Source organism: Adiantum capillus-veneris, chromosome 9, assembly GCF_014529385.1.
Source record: "Adiantum capillus-veneris isolate H3 chromosome 9, ASM1452938v2, whole genome shotgun sequence".
NCBI lineage: Eukaryota > Viridiplantae > Streptophyta > Polypodiopsida > Polypodiales > Pteridaceae > Adiantum > Adiantum capillus-veneris.
In genome coordinates, this window is record NC_140939.1 from 24,186,770 (window position 1) to 24,207,482 (window position 20,713).

The window sequence follows — 20,713 nt, forward strand, 5'->3', positions numbered from 1 at the left end:
TGACACAGAGATTGTAAGAGAATTGTAAGAGATAGAGACTTGATTAGAGAGTACACAGAAAATTAAGCATATCATAAGAGTGTAGACAAGAGAATCTGCAAATGAAAAGCCTAAATCTAACCCCAAACGCCAGGGCACCTATTCTTGTGTAGTTGGGTATTTAATATATTGTTTGTGAGTTTAAGGTGCCAAAATTTGAGGCCCCTCTTTTACAACCACTTCACTTTTGTAAATGAGTGAAGCTCATTAGTTCTTGCATGAATCATAAGGGGAGTTCCCACTACAATTATTTACAGAGCCGTAGTGGCTTATTGAAATGAAAATCTAAAATATTGTGTGAGTACAAAACGGCCGAGAGTTATTACCTGCGCCTCTTCGTCAACTCCCCGCATTCCACTCTACAAAATCATCATCATCAACTCAATTAGAAAAATAATAGACAACACATAATTAACCATTATGCCAGCTATCCCAATGCCAGCTATCCCAATTGCAACTAACCACTACAACAAGAGGGTGCCCAGTCTCGTAACACTTGAGGTATTCCAAAAAGTCAACAACATCCCTACACAAGGGCAGGCGAGCCCTACAAGTACGCGCATGAGAGAGAACACACACACACACACACACACACTCACTCAAGCCAAGCCAAGTCTAAAGAGGCAACAAGGACACATGTCAAGCTCCTCCCCATGTTGCCCTTAAAAGGTACTAAAAGCCTATTGGTTGGCCTCTAAAGGGGTCCAATGAGAATTTAGCTTATTTAATTAATTTTTCAAGCATTATTCAAGTCCTCTCTCTCAAAGGGGTAAGGAGGACACGTGTCCTAATGCTACCCTTGTTGCTTGTTATGCATAAAGCTTGTGATTGGCCAGGCTTGAGGAGGTCCAATCATTTTCCAGCATGAGCTCGAAGAGGGGGTTGACCCAAGCTAGGAGGTGGTGTGCTTGCCCATATACCCTCTCTCACACTCACACACACACTCTCATTCTCATAGTGTGTTGTGCAAGAACTCCATCTCCTTATCCAAGCTTGAGAAGTTGAGAGCCTACACCAATAACTCTTGGCTATGGAATGCAAATCCAACCAAGAGCCATGCTCCAAAGTGCAAGATTTCCATCTTCTTCATCTCCATTACTATGCTATTATGCTATGCTAAGCAACAAGAGTAATATCAAGTGAGGAGTCTATTTCTTTCTTGTATGTTACTTCTTCTTCCTCTTCCCTACCATCATTCCCTGCTAGCTCTCTCCACCTTCGAAGGTGTTTGAGGTCTTGGGTCTGAGGCCGGGGACAAGTTAATGCTTTGGTAAAAGTATTGTTTGCTTGCATTTTGAAAGCATGCGAAAGTAATGTTTGCTTGCATTTTGAAAGCATTCGAGACACATATATGGGTCAGAAAATGCATTTAAAGATTGCTATAAATAATCTGCCAGATGAGGATGTCATTACCGACATTGCACTGTTACATATGTATGTTGACTGCAACATGCTTGTTGAGACACAAGTGTTTGGTGAGTTGCCGGTACAGAATCATAATTTATGCTCAACATGGCCTTGGCGAGGAAGCATTAAATTGTTTAAAGCCAATGCAATTAGAAGGCTTCCTTCCATATGGAGGGACTTTTGCTTGCATCCTTAAAGCTTGTAGTGGCCTGTCAACACTAAAAAAGGGCCAAGAAATACATGCTGAGATTGTCAAAAGGGGCCTTTTTAACATAGATACTGCAATTTCCAGTGCTTTGGTAGATATGTATGCCACATGTGGGTTGCTTATAGATGTAGAAGATGTGTTTGACGGTCTTCTCGAACCAGATGTTGTCTCATGGAGTGCACTTGTCTCTGGGTATGCCCAACATGGGCATTGTAAGAAGGCTTTAACCTGTTTTCAAGAAATGAAGGGTGAGCGATTTTCACCAAATGCTTTCACCTTTGCGTCCATTTTGAAAGCTTGTGGGTCCATCAATGTTGCACATCAAGGTCATAAGAGTTGGGTGTTTGGAGGAGCACACGGTTGTTGGTGCTACTTTGGAATGCTGGATGTAGCGCAAGAAGTGTTTGAGAGGCTCACTGTTTGGGATGCTTTCTCTTGGAGTGCACTTATCTCTGGTTATGCACAGAGTCATGGGTAGGAGGCTTTAGGTTGCTTTGGACAAATGGAACTAGAGGGCTTCTTTCCAAACGCAATCACCTTCCTCAACACCTTGAAAGCATGTGGTAGTATTGGAGCTACAAGTAAGGGCAATAGGCTGCATGCTAAAATTATGAAACAAGGGTTGCTAGAAGAAAAAATATTCATTGGCACCGCAGTGGTAGACATGTATGCTAATTGTGGAATGATTGCAGTAGCAAAAGTAGTTTAGGACAGTTTTCCCATGCAAGGTCTAGTCACTTGGATCACTCTTATTGCAGGATATGTTATGCTTGGAAATGATGAGCTTGCGTTGATAAGCTACACCAAATTATTGGGAGAAAGAGCTAGATGTTGTTACGTTTACATTGGTGCTGAATTTATGCAGTAATACGGGTTTATTGGATAAGGGCCAAGTATGTTTTGAGACAATTAGTGTAAGATTTGGTATCATGCTAACATCAGAGAATTGTGCCTGCATTGTTGTTCCTCTAGGTTGTGCAGGATGCTTGGACTATGCAGTACAGTGATGAAGGAGATACCAATCTTGGCTAACCCTTTTATATGGCACAGTGTGCTTACTGCATGTCGATGTGCACCTTGCACAATGGGCATTTGAGCATGCAACACAGATGGATGAAACAGATAGTGCAGTCTATGTTTGAATGGGATGAAACACACGTGGGATTGTACGCATCGGATGAAGCAAGCATGCATGACTTAAGATTCTTGTGCAAGCTCAAAGTAGCCAAGGCTAACATGTAAATTCACAATGGCTAATGTACATTAGAAGAAGCTTAGAAAAATGTGACTATATTAAATATGAAACATTTCAAGACCAATAAAAGCTTGTGTATAATCTAATGTAGCATTCTTAATTCCATAATGATGTCTATATTACCATTTTAAGGTAGCCTAAGTGTGAACGCATAGATGTTAATCACCGACATCCACTTCTAGTAGTCATGGGCCGGGCTTATCGGTCCAATAGGAAGAGGGTAAGAGTGATCGCCGATGAGAGGCGCACTCTAACTGGAACATTCAAGGGTTAGTTGGCTAAGCATGGGTGCCCAAGTGTGAATGGGCGAGCTCATATAAAAGTCAACTAAACCTAAAAATCACTCATTCTCTTATTTGTGCAATTGAAGAGTGCTCTTGCTCCATCTCCATCTTCTTCTTCATCTCCTTGTGTGTGTGTGTATGAGAGAGAGAGAGAGAGAGAGAGAGAGAGAGAGAGAGAGAGAGAGAGAGAGAGAGAGAGAGAGAGAGAGAGAGAGAGAGAGAGAGATCGAGCATTGCGACGCCGGCGCGAAGCGGTTGAGCGCGGCACGGCGGTAGCTCCTTCTTCTTCGTGGCGAGGAATCCTCCATGAAGGCGAGCGTAGGGCGGTGAGTGACACACCCTTGCTCTCTTGAGCTTGCTAGATTAGTCTGGTTGTGTGCTTGCAGCCATTTGTGGCTCGCACACAGTGTACGACAAATCCCTTGCTTTGACATGTGTGATAGACGTGCACATTTTTGGCACCGCTGCCGGGGAAATGCCCTGCAGTAAGCTCGAATAACACTCTATACTGCTTTGTGGTGCATTATAAAATGTAGGAAAGGTAGAGAAAGAAGGTGTGTGGCTTGTTGGGAAGGATTTGTGAAGTTTGTTTTTGCTACAGTGTACTGTTTTTGTTAATAAGATGTTGCAATGTACTGTTTTCTCTGTTGATAAGGTGTTAAAATTAAGGTAATAGATCTATAATTTCAGCTCTATAAGGTACAATAAGTAGATCTATTAGTTAATTAGTTGTTGTAGTACTATGCTAGTGTATAACAGTAGCTTTGTTAGTTGCAAGTAGGTATGTTAGGTGTGTGTGTATTCGCACGCGCAACGCGGCCGCGGCGACCTTATCCCCAAAAAAAAATAATAATAATTAAAGGTAGAAGCGAGATCCGGTATACTCGTTAGGCCCAAGCCCAAGCCCACGCTCAGGCTCAGGCCTCAGTCTCCCTTTAGAATTACTTATTTTAGCTTCACACCTAAGAAAAAATCGACCCTTTTGAGGACCATTGGAGCTTCGGGTAACCGAAGACTGTGCTGTAAAGCACACCATGACCCCCTGAGCGATACGCTCGTTTTGAGCTATCACATACTCTAATCAAAAAATTGATTATTAAAAAACATTAAAACAATCAAAATGAGAGTGAAAACGGGGTACAAAACGCCCAAAAAATCAAGCGATTAACCTTCGAGGGTATTCACCGACGCTTGTAGGATGCCAAAGAAACATGCATCTGCACCGAGCATTTTTACTTACGCGAGTTCTCAATACCCACCTACCTTAGGTTCCGGGTCTCAGCGGGAACCCAAGGTAGTACCACTCAGGACCCGCATATTGCGTCTAGTGGCTCTTCCTCTGACTACGACATCATGGAGGGTTACCCAATGCCTAATCTTGATAGCTCAAGCAAAGACATGCATGCCATGGATCCACGGTCCGGGCCGAGCGTGCTTAGCCGCTTGAAGGAAACCTTTAGTAGAGCCACTCGCTCCGAACATGGAGCTAACGATGTAAATGAGGGGGGTGGGGAAGTAAATTCGCCATTCATGACCAACGTAGACCCCATGCTCTTGGACAGTGTGCACGTGAATACTCCATTCACTGCACCCCTTGACTCTTCGGAGCTATTCCCCTCCGAAGTTATATTACCTGATGGTAGAAGCCTTGCCGAAGTGCAAGAGATTGAGCAATATATCATTGCGGCTAGGGAAAAGGAAATCAAGAGCTTATGCAAGGCGGAGTAATGAAGAGAGTTAAAAGAGAAAGCCCCTATGCCAATATCCTTGCTAGGAGAGCAATAAAGTGCTCCTGAATTAGCAACCACTAAGGGTCACCCCTAGAGAGCCACATTGCATCTAGTTCAAAGGACACCTATAGCACCTCAATCCTAGATGGAGCGTTCCTAAATGAGAACTGCGAGTACGCACTACAAACGAAAACTCTAACCAACCTATACACATGTCACACCTATCACGTGGGTTGGTTAGATGTCCTACAATCCACAACGGGTGATACTAGTGTAGAGGATCAACAACAAAGAGTTTGTGAGGTCATCCATAGGGTTATTGAGCTAGAGAGACAGAACAAGGTGATCCACATGCCTTCAACGGGTCTCATGAGATTCTTGGATATAGGGAAGGCTAAACAACCAACTTTATTGCAAATGGAGACTCCCTCGAAAAGTTTGATGGATCCTCCATATGTTGTTTTGCCAGGGGTCTCAGTGCAATATGATCCCACAAGTGATAGCTTTACCTTTCCAAGTCTAGCTCACCTTTCCCTTGATGACACCACGGCTACCATGCCTACCACAATGATGGGCATGCCATGAAACACACCATGGACCTCATTTGTTAGTAAAGAACTGCTACATGGTAGCTCAATGCCTGCAAACCAGTACCTACAAGTGTGTATCAATCGTATACACCTATGAGTCCTCGTACTCATGTAGTTCCTACCCCTCCCATTGTTTCAACAACCTATGCTCCACAACCACAACACCCAAGCTCTTATTTTAATGGGACCATACCGGCTAGCATTAGCATGTCACATCCGACATCTGCTATGCCTAGGGCACACATATGAACTTTGGGCCACCACATGGCACAACACCGTACCAAACTTGAAACCTAGGGGCTTCCTATACACCAAGACCAATGACAATACCTACTCCACATGTAGTCTATGGAGCACCTTCACCCATGGTGCTTGCTCACTTAGGTGACTTGGCAACATTTGGTCATGCTATCGATCGATCTATTGCTGAGAATATGCATAACACACGTGATAGAGAGCTTAGAAGTAAGGCAGTACAAATAGCCAAGTTCACACAAAAATTTAGTGGGGACGGGGATGTGAGAAAGCATATCGAAGTGTTTGAACAAATATGTGATTCTCTAGGAGAACACAATGACCTGCATAAAAGTAATGCTTTAAGCCTAACCTTAAGTGGGAAGGCAGGGGATGGTATAGAATCCTAAGGGTGGAAGAAAAAACAATTTACCCTACTCTTAGAAGACTGTTCTTGAAAGAATACATACGAGAGGGAGTGCTTTAGAGTATAGCCTCTCAGCTCCTCGAGAAAGCCCAACAAGAGGAAGGAGAGTGGGTGAGAGACTTTATTAGTTGCTTGAAGCATTTGAATTCTCGTTGTAATCCAAATGAGCGTTTCAATAATAATCAATATCTACAATGGCCTAGTCATTAGAGGTATCACCACTTGGGAAGAGGTCACCACCAATGTGATCCAATTGGAGGATAATGTAATGATTCAAGGAGAAAGAGTGTCTATTGAGCCTAAATCTACTAGCTCGCAAGTATTGGGGCATTAGTCAATGACCCTAAATCCTATTGCTAAGGAGCCAAAGATTTCTGAGACAACTTTAGCAGATCTCACCAAGGCCATTCAAGAGAGTCTTAGAGACAATCGTGCTTCGCAAAACAATCATATGTATCCAAAATAGAAGGAAGAAATGGTTTGACCGTCATCTAAAGAACAAGGATATCAATGTTGGTAATAAAGTCCTTATGTATGGAGTGCGTAACGAAAAGAAAAAGTTGAAATATGCGGGAAAAGGACCCTATAGAGTATGTGAAATTACCCCACAAGGGACCATTCGTGTGGAGACTCTTGATGGAGTTGAAAACTATTGGATTCCTCAATGGGAGCAAATTTAAAAGATACTATGATCCTTTAAGCCAAGAGGAACTACGTGCCATCCATAAAAAAAGGCAGCCAAGGCACAAACAGAATTGAAGAAGATGCAAGCTCAAGCTAAGGCTAAGGAGCGACAATAACGCATAAGACACCAACAAGAGGCTAACCTTGGAGTTACACATGCATTCCATGTTGAAACCGATGAGGATTGGTTGGAGTCTGACACACCTCTACGATACCCTATTGAGCTAAATAGTGCCTATGGAAAAGTGCTATATAACACCTTATTTGACATGGATGCTAAGTATAATTTGCTATCATATGGGGTGCGGTGTTAGTTAGGGCGCCAACTCTATCTGAGAGTATTATCCAAGTCAAGGGTGTCAACAAGAAAAAAACTGCAGTTTTTGGAATCAGCACACTTCTATCAGTTATGAAAATGGGGTTGTAGCTCAAGACTTTTTGGTCATGCTTGCTAGAACTATGGAGGGTAATATAAACCTAGGACGCACGTGGATGATAGCCACCAAATGCACTATTGATTTGGGGAGTCACAACGCAAAAATTAACTCTTAGCCCTGCCACTCAAGCCATAGTCCTTGAGATATTGCCTCTTAAGGAAATAAAACCCAAAACATTGCATGTCCAAGAGGTTGAACCATATGTCTTTATAGCCCAACTCTCTAAAGCTTCAATTCATGTAGTTGAAATAAATCTTGAGACACACAAGACCCATCCTAATATAACAAAGAAAACATACAAGTGGGTCCCTAAAGCTTCTTTAGAGACCATAGCTAGTGCTAAAAGACAGGAGCCTGGTAAGAGACATCCACTCACCCCAAAAAATGTAAAGAAATGTTGCATTGGATTCCTTAAAAACTATTGGAAGCCCAAGGCTACTATGAAGGAAATGATCAAATCTGGGTGCCAAAATGTAAATTGTGCTCTTACCTGTCACCTGGTCCATGTGAGCCCAATATTGTAGTCCAAAATGAATTGAAGATCGCGGAAAGGAAGAAATCACGGAATGCTACACGCCCGCTCCAGAGCTCGTTTAGGTACCGAAGAAAGAACGAATTGTTCTACCGAGCTGCAGGAAAGTCAAATGAAGCTTCTTACTCTTCATGTAGTTCCTCTACGAGAATAGAAGCTTCGACACAACCTCCGCCTACCATTGTACATATCCATACAAAGAAGGAAGAATTTGCACCTCCCATTGTAAGTTCACCACCTAACACAACGTTGCAAATAAAATCATGGGAGAGTACCTTACCACCCTTGCAACTAGATGAAATGCGTAGGGCGAACAAAAACTATTGGTCAAAGTCTTCACCCTTAACAACTTGGAACAATTGGTTTCAAAAGGTGACGACATCATTCCAAAAGGTATGATCTACCCAAGGAAGGAAGGAGTGTTTGCTGACATCTATCATTCACTTGCTTCCCTCTCAACCTTCCTCCCTGACCTCTCAATCTCCCAATCTTAGGAAATGTATATATAAAGCCTTATACTCACAAAAACAAGATAAAAAAGTAAAAGAGCAAAAGTCCCCAAATAAAAATCTGAAAACCTACGAGTTCTATACATAGCACAAAATCATAAAAACACCTTATTCACAAGGACATGACCTTTTGACACGACCCTTGTAATATTCGCACTCTAACCATCATCTCTCTTTATGTACAGATATGGCTAGTATGCTAGAGTCATCAACTCCTACCTTAGGTGAGAAGTACCCTCGTTACTTTTTACAAGTGTTTCACATGGTCTTTCCGGTGCTTGTGTGAATGGGATTTGGTAGGTACACTAGCATGTGAGAGAAATTTTGACTAGTTAGAATGGATGATACGTCTCTTGACCACGACTGATCCATACTTAGTAGAGAGCGTCTCTCCCATTGCACAAGCCTACCCTTTTGACCAAGATAACTATAGACGTCTAGTGACCCTCTGAGTAATCATTGGAACCCCTAATGATGAAGACAATTTACATGATTACACAGATGACACAAATGGTCTCACGGATGATGACTTTGCTTTTCTCGACGACGAGGATAGGGGTTTAGCCTTAGGGTTCCCCCCCAATTTCTACAATATTCTATTCCCTTGACTCTCTACGGAGAGTGCAAAAATTAGGTTAGGGTTCCTTATGTTTTTTAATTGTGTTCAATAAGGGTGGTACCTTTTCCCATTGATGTGCCTCTGGAAGGTGGATGAAGTTGGTGGTGACTATTGTGCAGTTTGTGACTACATAAGGATGCCTCCGAAGGACAATGATAATGGATGTTTACATGTTACAACGGATGTTCTCCATTATATGAGGTGTACTATCTCCTTTTATCTATGCTTTCCACAGTTACATGTTTGCATCTTGTCATTTGAGTTTCTAACAATGCATAAAATTTATAAAGTTGTGATATTGCCAATTTAGATGCTATAATTTTTTCAAACTTCTAGTACCTTGTTCTTCTCTTTGAGTTTGGTCTATTAGTTGGCTTTAAGTAGGTATCAAGACCTTAAGCTAAACTAGGCCACTTGATTGCTGACTTTAATTCCTAAATAGTCTATTAATTGTAGTAAATTTAGTAATGTTTTAAGCTATGAGGATATAGTTCTCTCTAGATTATTCCACCTAAGTGTGACTTGTGTTGTGGAAGTCCATGTGTTAAGTTGGTATTTGAGACCTCGAGTCTCCCTGCTAGTTTATGCTCAAGCTGGTATTTGAGACCTCGAGTCCCCCAGCTACTTGTAGCAACTATGACAACAACAAAAAAAAAAAAAAAAAAAAAAAAAAAAGAGAAAGGAAATAGCACAAACTTCCTTGTATTTTATGTTGATCACACTTAAGTGGTATAAGTGACAAGATCACTAGTCTTTAGCCCCCGACGAGCATTCCTAATGTTAACTACGCTTTAGTCGACATTTTTTAATTAACGTTAGTCAATCTAGTACTTACTTTAGTCCTAGCTCTTGTGTACCTCTCTTAGAGTCAACCTAATAGACCTTAACTCAATTGCTTTTCATTCAGGTACTACACTTGTTCTAGTTGGCAATGTTACAATTCATGAGTTTTTTTTGCATTTCCTAGAAAATCATGTAAGCATCTCACTTATTGCACGCCTGCACATGTTGCCTTTGAGCTTTCACAATGTTGTTTTCCTTCTGACACAGCTACTCCTATCGTGGATCCCGATGCTGTACTGTTATATTTCGAGGGTAGAATCTACATCAAGAAGGGGGGCATGTTAACCACCGGCATCCATTTCTAGTAGTCATGGATCGGGCTACATCAAGAAGGGGGGCATGTTAACCACAGACATCCAGTTCTAGTAGTCATGGACCGGGCTTGTCGGTCCAATTGGAAAAGGGTAAGAGTGATCGCTGATGAGAGGTGCACTCTAACTAGAGCATTGAAGGGTTAGTTGGCTAAGCATGGGCGCCCAAGTGTGAATGGGTGAGCTCATTTAAAAGTCAACTAAAACTAAAAATCACTCATTCTCTCATTTGTGCAATTGAAGAGTGCTCTTGCTCCATCTCCATCTTCTTCTTCATCTCCTTGTGTGTGTGTGTATGTGTGTGTGTGTGTGAGAAAGAGAGAGAGTGTATGTGTGTGTGTGTGTGTGTGTGAGAGAGAGAGAGAGAGAGAGAGAGAGAGAGAGATCGAGCATTGCAACGACGGCATGGCGTTGGCGAGGCGGTTGAGCGCGGCACGGTGGTAGCTCCTTCTTCTTCGCGGCGAGGAATCCTCCACGAAGGCGAGCGTAGGGCGCTGAGTGACACGGCCTTGCTGTCTTGAGCTTGCTAGACTAGTCTGGTTGTGTGCTTGCAGCCATTTGTGGCTCAGACACAATGTACGGCAAGTCCCTTGCTTTGACACGTGCGATAGATGTGCACAATAGACGACCATTGGGCAAGCTCCTTGTACATACTACAACTCGTATCATAGTGAAATTCACCACGTGTGAATTGAAATCTTTCTATTAGAGTGAGGGAGTTTGCTATTTTAGAATATCTGCTTGAGATGAGTCTCTGGTTTACATATTTAACTTGTAACTCAGGCTTTGATTTGGTATGTTTCTAAGAAAGCTAGTTGCATGCATCTTTTTTTACTTGTTTCACTGAATATTATGCCAAGTTTGGGTTGTGCTATCTTTAGTTAATAATGGTTGAATAAAGACACTTGGATGTAGGCAACAATTACATTGGGTGCAACATTTATGTAAACATGTGAAGTATCCTTGGGAACGTTTTGGTACATTGTCACGTCTACTATAGCATTAAGACCATGGAGCACACACGCATGGATAGGGTGCGTAGAGCACACTGTGGATATAGAGTTAAGGGTGGATTCCATGCTAGAGCAGTAGGCTACATAGGATTTGAAGCCATGGATGGCAACAAGGGTGTGTAGCCCCCCAACACGAGACATGTCTGGCCAATGACTAATTCTCTATATAGGGGACTCCTATGGTTGGTGGAAAGACTTATGCATGGGATTTGAAACACGGCGTCTAAAGATAGACATTGGCACTGCCTTCCACTCCGATTGAAGAGAGAGAGAGAGAGAGAGAGAGAGAGAGAGAGAGAGAGTATATGAGAAAAATAAAACATACCTTCGAAAATTCGAAGGGTGCTTCTTTGTACGCAGGTTGAAACTCCCTCGGAATAGACACTTCCTTTCTGCCGAAAGGCTATGCCAACAAATCCAAAGGTGGGAACTAACGAACGACTATTGCATTGTTTTTCCAAGTACTATGAGGGTGTCCAATTCTCTCTCTCTCTCTCTCTCTCTCTCTCTCTCTCTCTCTCTCTCTCCCCCCTCTTGAATAACAGGTCTTGAGTTCAACTCCTCGTCAGCTAGATCCTTAAGGTCTCTTGGGATAGTTTCCTACGACGTTAAATCTCTCTTTCTTCTTCTTCTTCTCATACACACCCCTTTCAATTTTGATTTTCACAAGAAATTTCACACTTTTTTCAATTTCTCTCTGTCTTTGAATCTTTAAATTTGCACATTTTCTTTTTTTTCCCAAATCCCTCAATATCTCCTCTTTGCTCAATTTCCTCAACTGCTCAATTTTTCCCACTGCAAATCATTATGCCTCCAAGGAGTACGGATCAATATAGTGCATGGGTAGATTTGTTCTTAATTATGAAATATAGGACCTCTAGCAGCACTAAATCGTATTGTGGAGATACTTTGCATGGAGACACTAGTCGTGTAAAACCACACTACACTTGGAGAAATCAAAAGGTGAGCATGGTTGCTCTCGAGTACCAAAAAGCATATTCTTTGCACATGGTGGTCTTCCTTCCAAATTTGAGGGGATACGAGAAATTTTGCAACTTCCTTTTGCAATCAAATGAGATTGAAGTGAAGTTACAAGAGGCCAAGAAGGCAATAGAAGATGCCAAAGCAAGAGAGAATGCAAACATTGCAAGTGGATTAGCATCATCTTCAAGGCGGACCGCCATACAAGTGGAATCAAACACTCCTATCTCAGTGTCGGAGTCATCAAATGTTGGTGAGTCTTTACACAACTCTACACTCCATGGAGAACGTTGATTATCTGTAATACTCGCTCCACCTCAAGTGAATCAAAATCTAATTGGTAAGAGGAAGCGTCAACTTTACACTTGATGCTAGCTATGGACCAAAGCTAAAACAAGAGGTTCAAATTACGGAAGTTTGCTTCTTCGATCAATGCAACATCGCATTCAATGTGGCTCCCAACACCGCATATCAAAGGTTTTACCGTATATTGGGTGTATCAATGGGAGTACATCTCGCGAACTCTGAGTCATTGTGGATAACTCATTTAACCCATCAAGTAAATCAAATTGAAGGTGAGCTAAAGGGTTCAAAAGCATGTTGCCAATACTATGGATGTAGCATTATATTGGATGGAGGAAGTGATAGGGTATGTAATTTTTTCATTACTCTTTCTTGTGAATCTTGATTGTGTATAAACACTTATTTTAAGAAAGTTATGATTCTTATTTGTGATCATTTCAATGTTTTAGAATGTAGAAACTACTGCATATGATTAATATTCCTGTCTCTGCATGTGCCGGCACCACATTATTGCGTGTGGTTGATGCTTCGACTCCTGGCTTACGAATCACAAGAGAGTGGATCTATAGACATATAAAGCAATCCATTGAAGAGGCAGGGCCACAAAAAGCAAGCCATTGAAGAGGTAGAGCCACAAAATGTGGTTCAAGTAATCACAGACAATGTCTTGAATTGTGCAAAGATGGGAGAGTTTGAGCGCGATTATCCCACCATGGTTTGGACACCATGAGCCTCTCATTGGCAAGTGCAAGTACAATCTTGTGAGACCCTCTCCCACCCAATTCAACTACTTTTTTCTTGTTCTTCAATGGCATCTCTTATTTACAATTTGCTAGCTCTCTTTAAATTCGACAATAATATGTTTTTAATGAAATTTTTCATCTTTCAAATTCTAATATGCTATGTAACTATATTCTAAAATGTTTTAAACCAAGGATGCATTGAGGAGGCTAGTGCGTAGCGAAGAGTGGTTGAGTTGGAAGGGTAGCCGTACCAAAGAGGGAAGGCTTATCTAGTAATACATCTTGGATTCCCAATTTTAGAATGAAGCTAATGCCGTGCAAAAGGCAATTTCACCTTTGTACTTCATTTTTCAGCTCTTCCACAATGAGAGAAGTACCATGAGTCTCCTCTACCACTACAGTCTACACGCTCAAGATTAAAATGAGGATGCTAAAATTCAAGGTTTTGGAACCTTATAGAAAGTAATTTAAAATGAGATTTATGTGTGCTTTTTGGAAACTTCTCAATTATCGATAATTGAATTCTCTTTTGTTTTTCCTTGTCGAGTACAAGACTTCATGCAGATTTGGGCTACAAGATGGGAGTGGTTTATCAATCCCATACATGTAGTTTTGTACATGCTATGCTCTATGCACAAAAAAAAAGAGCATTGGAGTCAATGCTTGGATTTCTCATGTGGATTGGACGTATTCATGACATGATCGAGTTCTTAAGTAACTATTGGAATTTGATATCAAATATACATATTTGATATATTTAAGTAATACTATCTATACTTTGGATGTTTCGCTTGAAGAATTAGAGTAATATTCTTAATTACAGTGAGGATCAAGGCTTGCTTTTGTGGAGAGAGTCCATAGATATGGAAGGTAGAAAGCTTGCAGTGTCATGATGGGGTATAAATGGGTGTGTCTCATTAAGCTCTTACAATACCATAGCAAGTTTAAATGGAAAGAAACATCATTAATGATAGCTGGAATTTTAAAAGGTCCATAAAAATGAGGAGCAAGTTTAACAAAGACATTTGTATCAACACTTTTGATCCTTCGGTTTTCAATGCGAAGTAAAACATAATCACCTTTCTTAAACTGGTGAGCCTTGTGGTGTTTGTTAGCATGTTTAGTGTAAATCTTTTGTGAGTGTTTTGATGCATAATGCACACTTGCATAAACATCATGAAAGTCAGTAATGAAATCATCAACGGAAGGCACAATATTAGAAAGACGTGAAGCAAGAGTAGGAAGAGATTGAACATATACAACTTCAAATGAAGATTTACCCGTGGAAGTGTGAGTGGTGTTGTTATATGCAAATTGTAGAATATGCAGGTAATCATCCCATTTCTTAGGTCGAGAAGAAACATAAGCCTTTAACAAATCAATGATAGTGCGATTGGTGACTTCGGTTTGACCATTAGATTCAGGATGGAATACAGAAGTGAAGTCAAGCGTAGTGCCAAGATTTTCAAACACAGTAGTTCAAAAAGCATTACAAAATTTGGAATATCGATAAAAAATAATGACTTTAGGCAAACCATGATAGTTTTGAGAAACAAAAGTGCAGCTTGATGTGATGTGAGTGTTTTCTTACAAGGAATGAAATACGCTTATTTTCAAAAACAGTCCAGATCATGTCATGCTTGTGCATTGTGAGTGGGAAACCAATAAAAAGATCCATTGAAATGTGTTCCTAAGGTTTTCCAAGAATAGGGAGAGGATGTAAAAGTCCCAATTTCTTACCTGTTGCTGCTTTGATCTTTTGGCAAATCAAACAAGTTAAAACATACTGTTTAACGTCAATTCTCATAGCAGGCCAATAGAAATCACGACATAAATTTTGAAAAGTGGCAGCAAATCCTCTATGTCTAGCATAGGGTGGGTTGTGCAATTCTTCAATAATTAATGTACGAAAAGGTTTAGTCACACACAATTTTTGTTTGAAATAAAGAAAGTTTTCTTGAATAGTGTATTCGAGAAATGTATGCACAAAATTGTCAAGCATATAAAACCATGTCGTTTTGAAGTCATCATCATGTGCATACTTAAGCATAGTGTCAAATGAAGTTTCCATAATGGTTGATAGATTATTAAGTGAGGTTCTTCTACTCAAAGCATCAGCTACAATGTTTTCTTTACCAGGCTGGTATTAAATGTTGGGCTGAAAACTTTGAATGAAAGCAACCCACTTAATATGTTTATCATCTATTAAGGGTTGAGAAAGTAAGTATTTTAAACTTTGTTGATCAATTTTAATGATCAAGTCAGTACCCATTACATAGTGTTTCTAGATTTACAATGCATGTACCACATTAGTCAATTCTTTATCATAAGTATTGAACTTTGTTTCAGAAGGTTTGAATTTACAACTTTCAAAAGCAAGTGGATGGTTATCTTGCATAAGGGCTGCACCGATACCTTTTCCACTAGCATCGCTGACTACAATAAAGAATGGTCTTTCAAAATCAGGCAGTTGCAATACAGGTGCATTAGTCAAAGCATGTTTAAGTGCATTAAATGAGCTTTCTTGTAAATTGGTCCATTCATAAGGCGTGTTTTTCTTCAACTAGAGAGTCAAATAATGTGACTTGTAAGCAAAGTTACGAACAAATTTCTTGTAATAGCTACAAAGATCGATAAAAGAACGTATCTCATACAAGTTTTTGGGTCTAGGCCATGACTGAATGGCTTCAATTTTCTTGGAGCCTACATGTATTCCCTTACCTGATATGATTTGTCCCAAATAAATAACAGAAATTAAATGTACTTACCTGAAAAATCGCGTTGGAGTCAAGTCCAGAAAGGCGATGTGCTAGGAAATTACCAAAAGAGTGAGCGGTCAGACGGTTGGTCTGTGAGTCAGTCGATTTTTGCGGCATCCAATCCCCCTTGTCCCAAAAATAACGGCACTACATTGGAAATTTAAGTTACCATTCATCGTAAAAATGAATTAGCAGAAATGACGGTAATTGCAATCGACGTGGCTTGAGCAAGCTTTGAGGTGGTATAGTGATCGATGAAAATGCTGCTGATAATGGGTGCAGTAATCTTCAAGTAAAGCTTTCCTTTTAAAGGGCGACCGAAAGATCAAGGCGAAACCGGCCAACCAAGGAGCTTTTAAGCAATAAAAGAATAAATTGTGGCTTAAATAAGAGGCTCAAGGTTCAGTGAGCGGCCGATCACTTGAAGGGCTAAGTGAAGCCGCATCTCTTCAAAAGGAAGGTATCACCCAAAGCGTATAAGGTTGTCTCCGTTCACAGCAGGTAACAGAGGGTTGCCGTGTGACTGCACCCTTAATCAAAGGGTTAAAAATAACATGCAACGGGTGGCTGATTGAGTGGTAAAGTAAAGCCTTGCCCTGTTTTTTTTTATAAAGTGTGTGAACACCTTGGCACGTGAGGTCGATAGCGAGGAGGAACAGGCCGATAGTGTGTGAGCAGGGAGAGATGGACAAGTCAACATACAAGAACCGATTTAGGCCGCGGGGCAGAAGAGGAAAATGACCCTCAGACCAGGGCACCCCCTTGTGATGCAACTCCCACCGAATTTGGGTGGGGTTAACGGTGGACACGTTGCAAGCAAGAGGGAAATCTTCAGGCAAGAGGCAGTTCCCACACAATCTCCTTAAATTGCCTTGGAATAGTAAGCGATTGCTTCACATGCCATAAGTAACGGAACCGATGCCCATCTCCTCCACTACACATTGTCTTGAAATAATCTTTACAGAAATTTATCCATCCATCGGTTTCGGGTACTCGTATAATGCTTGAAAACTTCTCATAAGATTCTCAAAGCCGTCCTCGTGCCATCTTCGTTCTTGTAATTTCGTATCTTGATAACTGCTTCTTCAATTTCTTCAAAATTCCTTGCTCATTCGACTCTTACTCTACCGCATTCACAATCCACAATTTTTTGTAGGCATTAACTTGGAACTTGAAATTTGACATACGGTACCTTGATGACCAATAAGTCGAATTAATTGGTCATTTTGTCGACTGATCGTCGATTAACTTCAATTTGCTAAGTTGATATTGCTAATTAAAAATCCCCCTTTGGAGTTGGGATTTGATTGCCGATTTCCTCAAACCCGAAGCTGTGATACCATCGTTGGGAGAAGAGGGGAGACCGGTTGCTTAAAACCATTCAACCTTGCTCACATACATCACCATCAACATGTCCACCTCTTTTCTCAATCTCCAAGCGCGCGCGTGCACACACACACACACACACACACACACACACACACACACACACACACACACAACATAGAATTGACACAGAGATTGTAAGAGAATTGTAAGAGATAGAGACTTGATTAGAGAGTACACAGAAAATTAAGCATATCATAAGAGTGTAGACAAGAGAATCTGCAAATGAAAAGCCTAAATCTAACCCCAAACGCCAGGGCACCTATTCTTGTGTAGTTGGGTATTTAATATATTGTTTGTGAGTTTAAGGTGCCAAAATTTGAGGCCCCTCTTTTACAACCACTTCACTTTTGTAAATGAGTGAAGCTCATTAGTTCTTGCATGAATCATAAGGGGAGTTCCCACTACAATTATTTACAGAGCCGTAGTGGCTTATTGAAATGAAAATCTAAAATACTGTGTGAGTACAAAACGGCCGAGAGTTATTACCTGCGCCTCTTCGTCAACTCCCCGCATTCCACTCTACAAAATCATCATCATCAACTCAATTAGAAAAATAATAGACAACACATAATTAACCATTATGCCAGCTATCCCAATGCCAGCTATCCCAATTGCAACTAACCACTACAACAAGAGGGTGCCCAGTCTCGTAACACTTGAGGTATTCCAAAAAGTCAACAACATCCCTACACAAGGGCAGGCGAGCCCTACAAGTACGCGCATGAGAGAGAACACACACACACACACACACACACTCACTCAAGCCAAGCCAAGTCTAAAGAGGCAACAAGGACACATGTCAAGCTCCTCCCCATGTTGCCCTTAAAAGGTACTAAAAGCCTATTGGTTGGCCTCTAAAGGGGTCCAATGAGAATTTAGCTTATTTAATTAATTTTTCAAGCATTATTCAAGTCCTCTCTCTCAAAGGGGTAAGGAGGACACGTGTCCTAATGCTACCCTTGTTGCTTGTTATGCATAAAGCTTGTGATTGGCCAGGCTTGAGGAGGTCCAATCATTTTCCAGCATGAGCTCGAAGAGGGGGTTGACCCAAGCTAGGAGGTGGTGTGCTTGCCCATATACCCTCTCTCACACTCACACACACACTCTCATTCTCATAGTGTGTTGTGCAAGAACTCCATCTCCTTATCCAAGCTTGAGAAGTTGAGAGCCTACACCAATAACTCTTGGCTATGGAATGCAAATCCAACCAAGAGCCATGCTCCAAAGTGCAAGATTTCCATCTTCTTCATCTCCATTACTATGCTATTATGCTATGCTAAGCAACAAGAGTAATATCAAGTGAGGAGTCTATTTCTTTCTTGTATGTTACTTCTTCTTCCTCTTCCCTACCATCATTCCCTGCTAGCTCTCTCCACCTTCGAAGGTGTTTGAGGTCTTGGGTCTGAGGCCGGGGACAAGTTAATGCTTTGGTAAAAGTATTGTTTGCTTGCATTTTGAAAGCATGCGAAAGTAATGTTTGCTTGCATTTTGAAAGCATTCGAGACACATATATGGGTCAGAAAATGCATTTAAAGATTGCTATAAATAATCTGCCAGATGAGGATGTCATTACCGACATTGCACTGTTACATATGTATGTTGACTGCAACATGCTTGTTGAGACACAAGTGTTTGGTGAGTTGCCGGTACAGAATCATAATTTATGCTCAACATGGCCTTGGCGAGGAAGCATTAAATTGTTTAAAGCCAATGCAATTAGAAGGCTTCCTTCCATATGGAGGGACTTTTGCTTGCATCCTTAAAGCTTGTAGTGGCCTGTCAACACTAAAAAAGGGCCAAGAAATACATGCTGAGATTGTCAAAAGGGGCCTTTTTAACATAGATACTGCAATTTCCAGTGCTTTGGTAGATATGTATGCCACATGTGGGTTGCTTATAGATGTAGAAGATGTGTTTGACGGTCTTCTCGAACCAGATGTTGTCTCATGGAGTGCACTTGTCTCTGGGTATGCCCAACATGGGCATTGTAAGAAGGCTTTAACCTGTTTTCAAGAAATGAAGGGTGAGCGATTTTCACCAAATGCTTTCACCTTTGCGTCCATTTTGAAAGCTTGTGGGTCCATCAATGTTGCACATCAAGGTCATAAGAGTTGGGTGTTTGGAGGAGCACACGGTTGTTGGTGCTACTTTGGAATGCTGGATGTAGCGCAAGAAGTGTTTGAGAGGCTCACTGTTTGGGATGCTTTCTCTTGGAGTGCACTTATCTCTGGTTATGCACAGAGTCATGGGTAGGAGGCTTTAGGTTGCTTTGGACAAATGGAACTAGAGGGCTTCTTTCCAAACGCAATCACTTCCTCAACACCTTGAAAGCATGTGGTAGTATTGGAGCTACAAGTAAGGGCAATAGGCTGCATGCTAAAATTATGAAACAAGGGTTGCTAGAAGAAAAAATATTCATTGGCACCGCAGTGGTAGACATGTATGCTAATTGTGGAATGATTGCAGTAGCAAAAGTAGTTTAGGACAGTTTTCCCATGCAAGGTCTAGTCACTTGGATCACTCTTATTGCAGGATATGTTATGCTTGGAAATGATGAGCTTGCGTTGATAAGCTACACCAAATTATTGGGAGAAAGAGCTAGATGTTGTTACGTTTACATTGGTGCTGAATTTATGCAGTAATACGGGTTTATTGGATAAGGGCCAAGTATGTTTTGAGACAATTAGTGTAAGATTTGGTATCATGCTAACATCAGAGAATTGTGCCTGCATTGTTGTTCCTCTAGGTTGTGCAGGATGCTTGGACTATGCAGTACAGTGATGAAGGAGATACCAATCTTGGCTAACCCTTTTATATGGCACAGTGTGCTTACTGCATGTCGATGTGCACCTTGCACAATGGGCATTTGAGCATGCAACACAGATGGATGAAACAGATAGTGCAGTCTATGTTTGAATGGGATGAAACACACGTGGGATTGTACGCATCGGATGAAGCAAGCATGCATGACTTAAGATTCTTGTGCAAGCTCAAAGTAGCCAAGGCTAACATGTAAATTCACAATGGCTAATGTACATTAGAAGAAGCTTAGAAAAATGTGACTATATTAAATATGAAACATTTCAAGACCAATAAAAGCTTGTGTATAATCTAATGTAGCATTCTTAATTCCATAATGATGTCTATATTACCATTTTAAGGTAGCCTAAGTGTGAACGCATAGATGTTAATCACCGACATCCACTTCTAGTAGTCATGGGCCGGGCTTATCGGTCCAATAGGAAGAGGGTAAGAGTGATCGCCGATGAGAGGCGCACTCTAACTGGAACATTCAAGGGTTAGTTGGCTAAGCATGGGTGCCCAAGTGTGAATGGGCGAGCTCATATAAAAGTCAACTAAACCTAAAAATCACTCATTCTCTTATTTGTGCAATTGAAGAGTGCTCTTGCTCCATC

At 41.1% G+C, this 20,713-nt stretch overlaps 2 protein-coding genes across 2 annotated transcripts; both read left to right on the forward strand.

Moving 5' to 3' along the window:
• The first annotated feature begins 1,589 nt into the window (after positions 1-1,589).
• LOC147450234 (pentatricopeptide repeat-containing protein At1g03540-like) lies at positions 1,590-2,132 on the forward strand. The gene has a single exon (XM_086520437.1). It carries the CDS (start codon positions 1,590-1,592, stop codon positions 2,130-2,132), a length of 543 nt encoding a protein of 180 aa, XP_086376563.1.
• A 16,875-nt stretch (positions 2,133-19,007) lies between these two features.
• On the forward strand, positions 19,008-19,550 carry LOC147450235 (pentatricopeptide repeat-containing protein At1g03540-like). Its single transcript, XM_086520439.1, has one exon. The coding sequence runs from the start codon at positions 19,008-19,010 to the stop codon at positions 19,548-19,550; it is 543 nt and encodes a 180-aa protein (XP_086376565.1).
• The last annotated feature ends 1,163 nt before the right edge of the window (positions 19,551-20,713 follow it).

Excerpts from the sequence above, each read along its gene's own strand:
- LOC147450235 (XM_086520439.1), top strand. The coding sequence starts at position 19,008 with ATGCAATTAGAAGGCTTCCTTCCATATGGAGGGACTTTTGCTTGCATC.
- LOC147450234 (XM_086520437.1), top strand. The coding sequence starts at position 1,590 with ATGCAATTAGAAGGCTTCCTTCCATATGGAGGGACTTTTGCTTGCATC.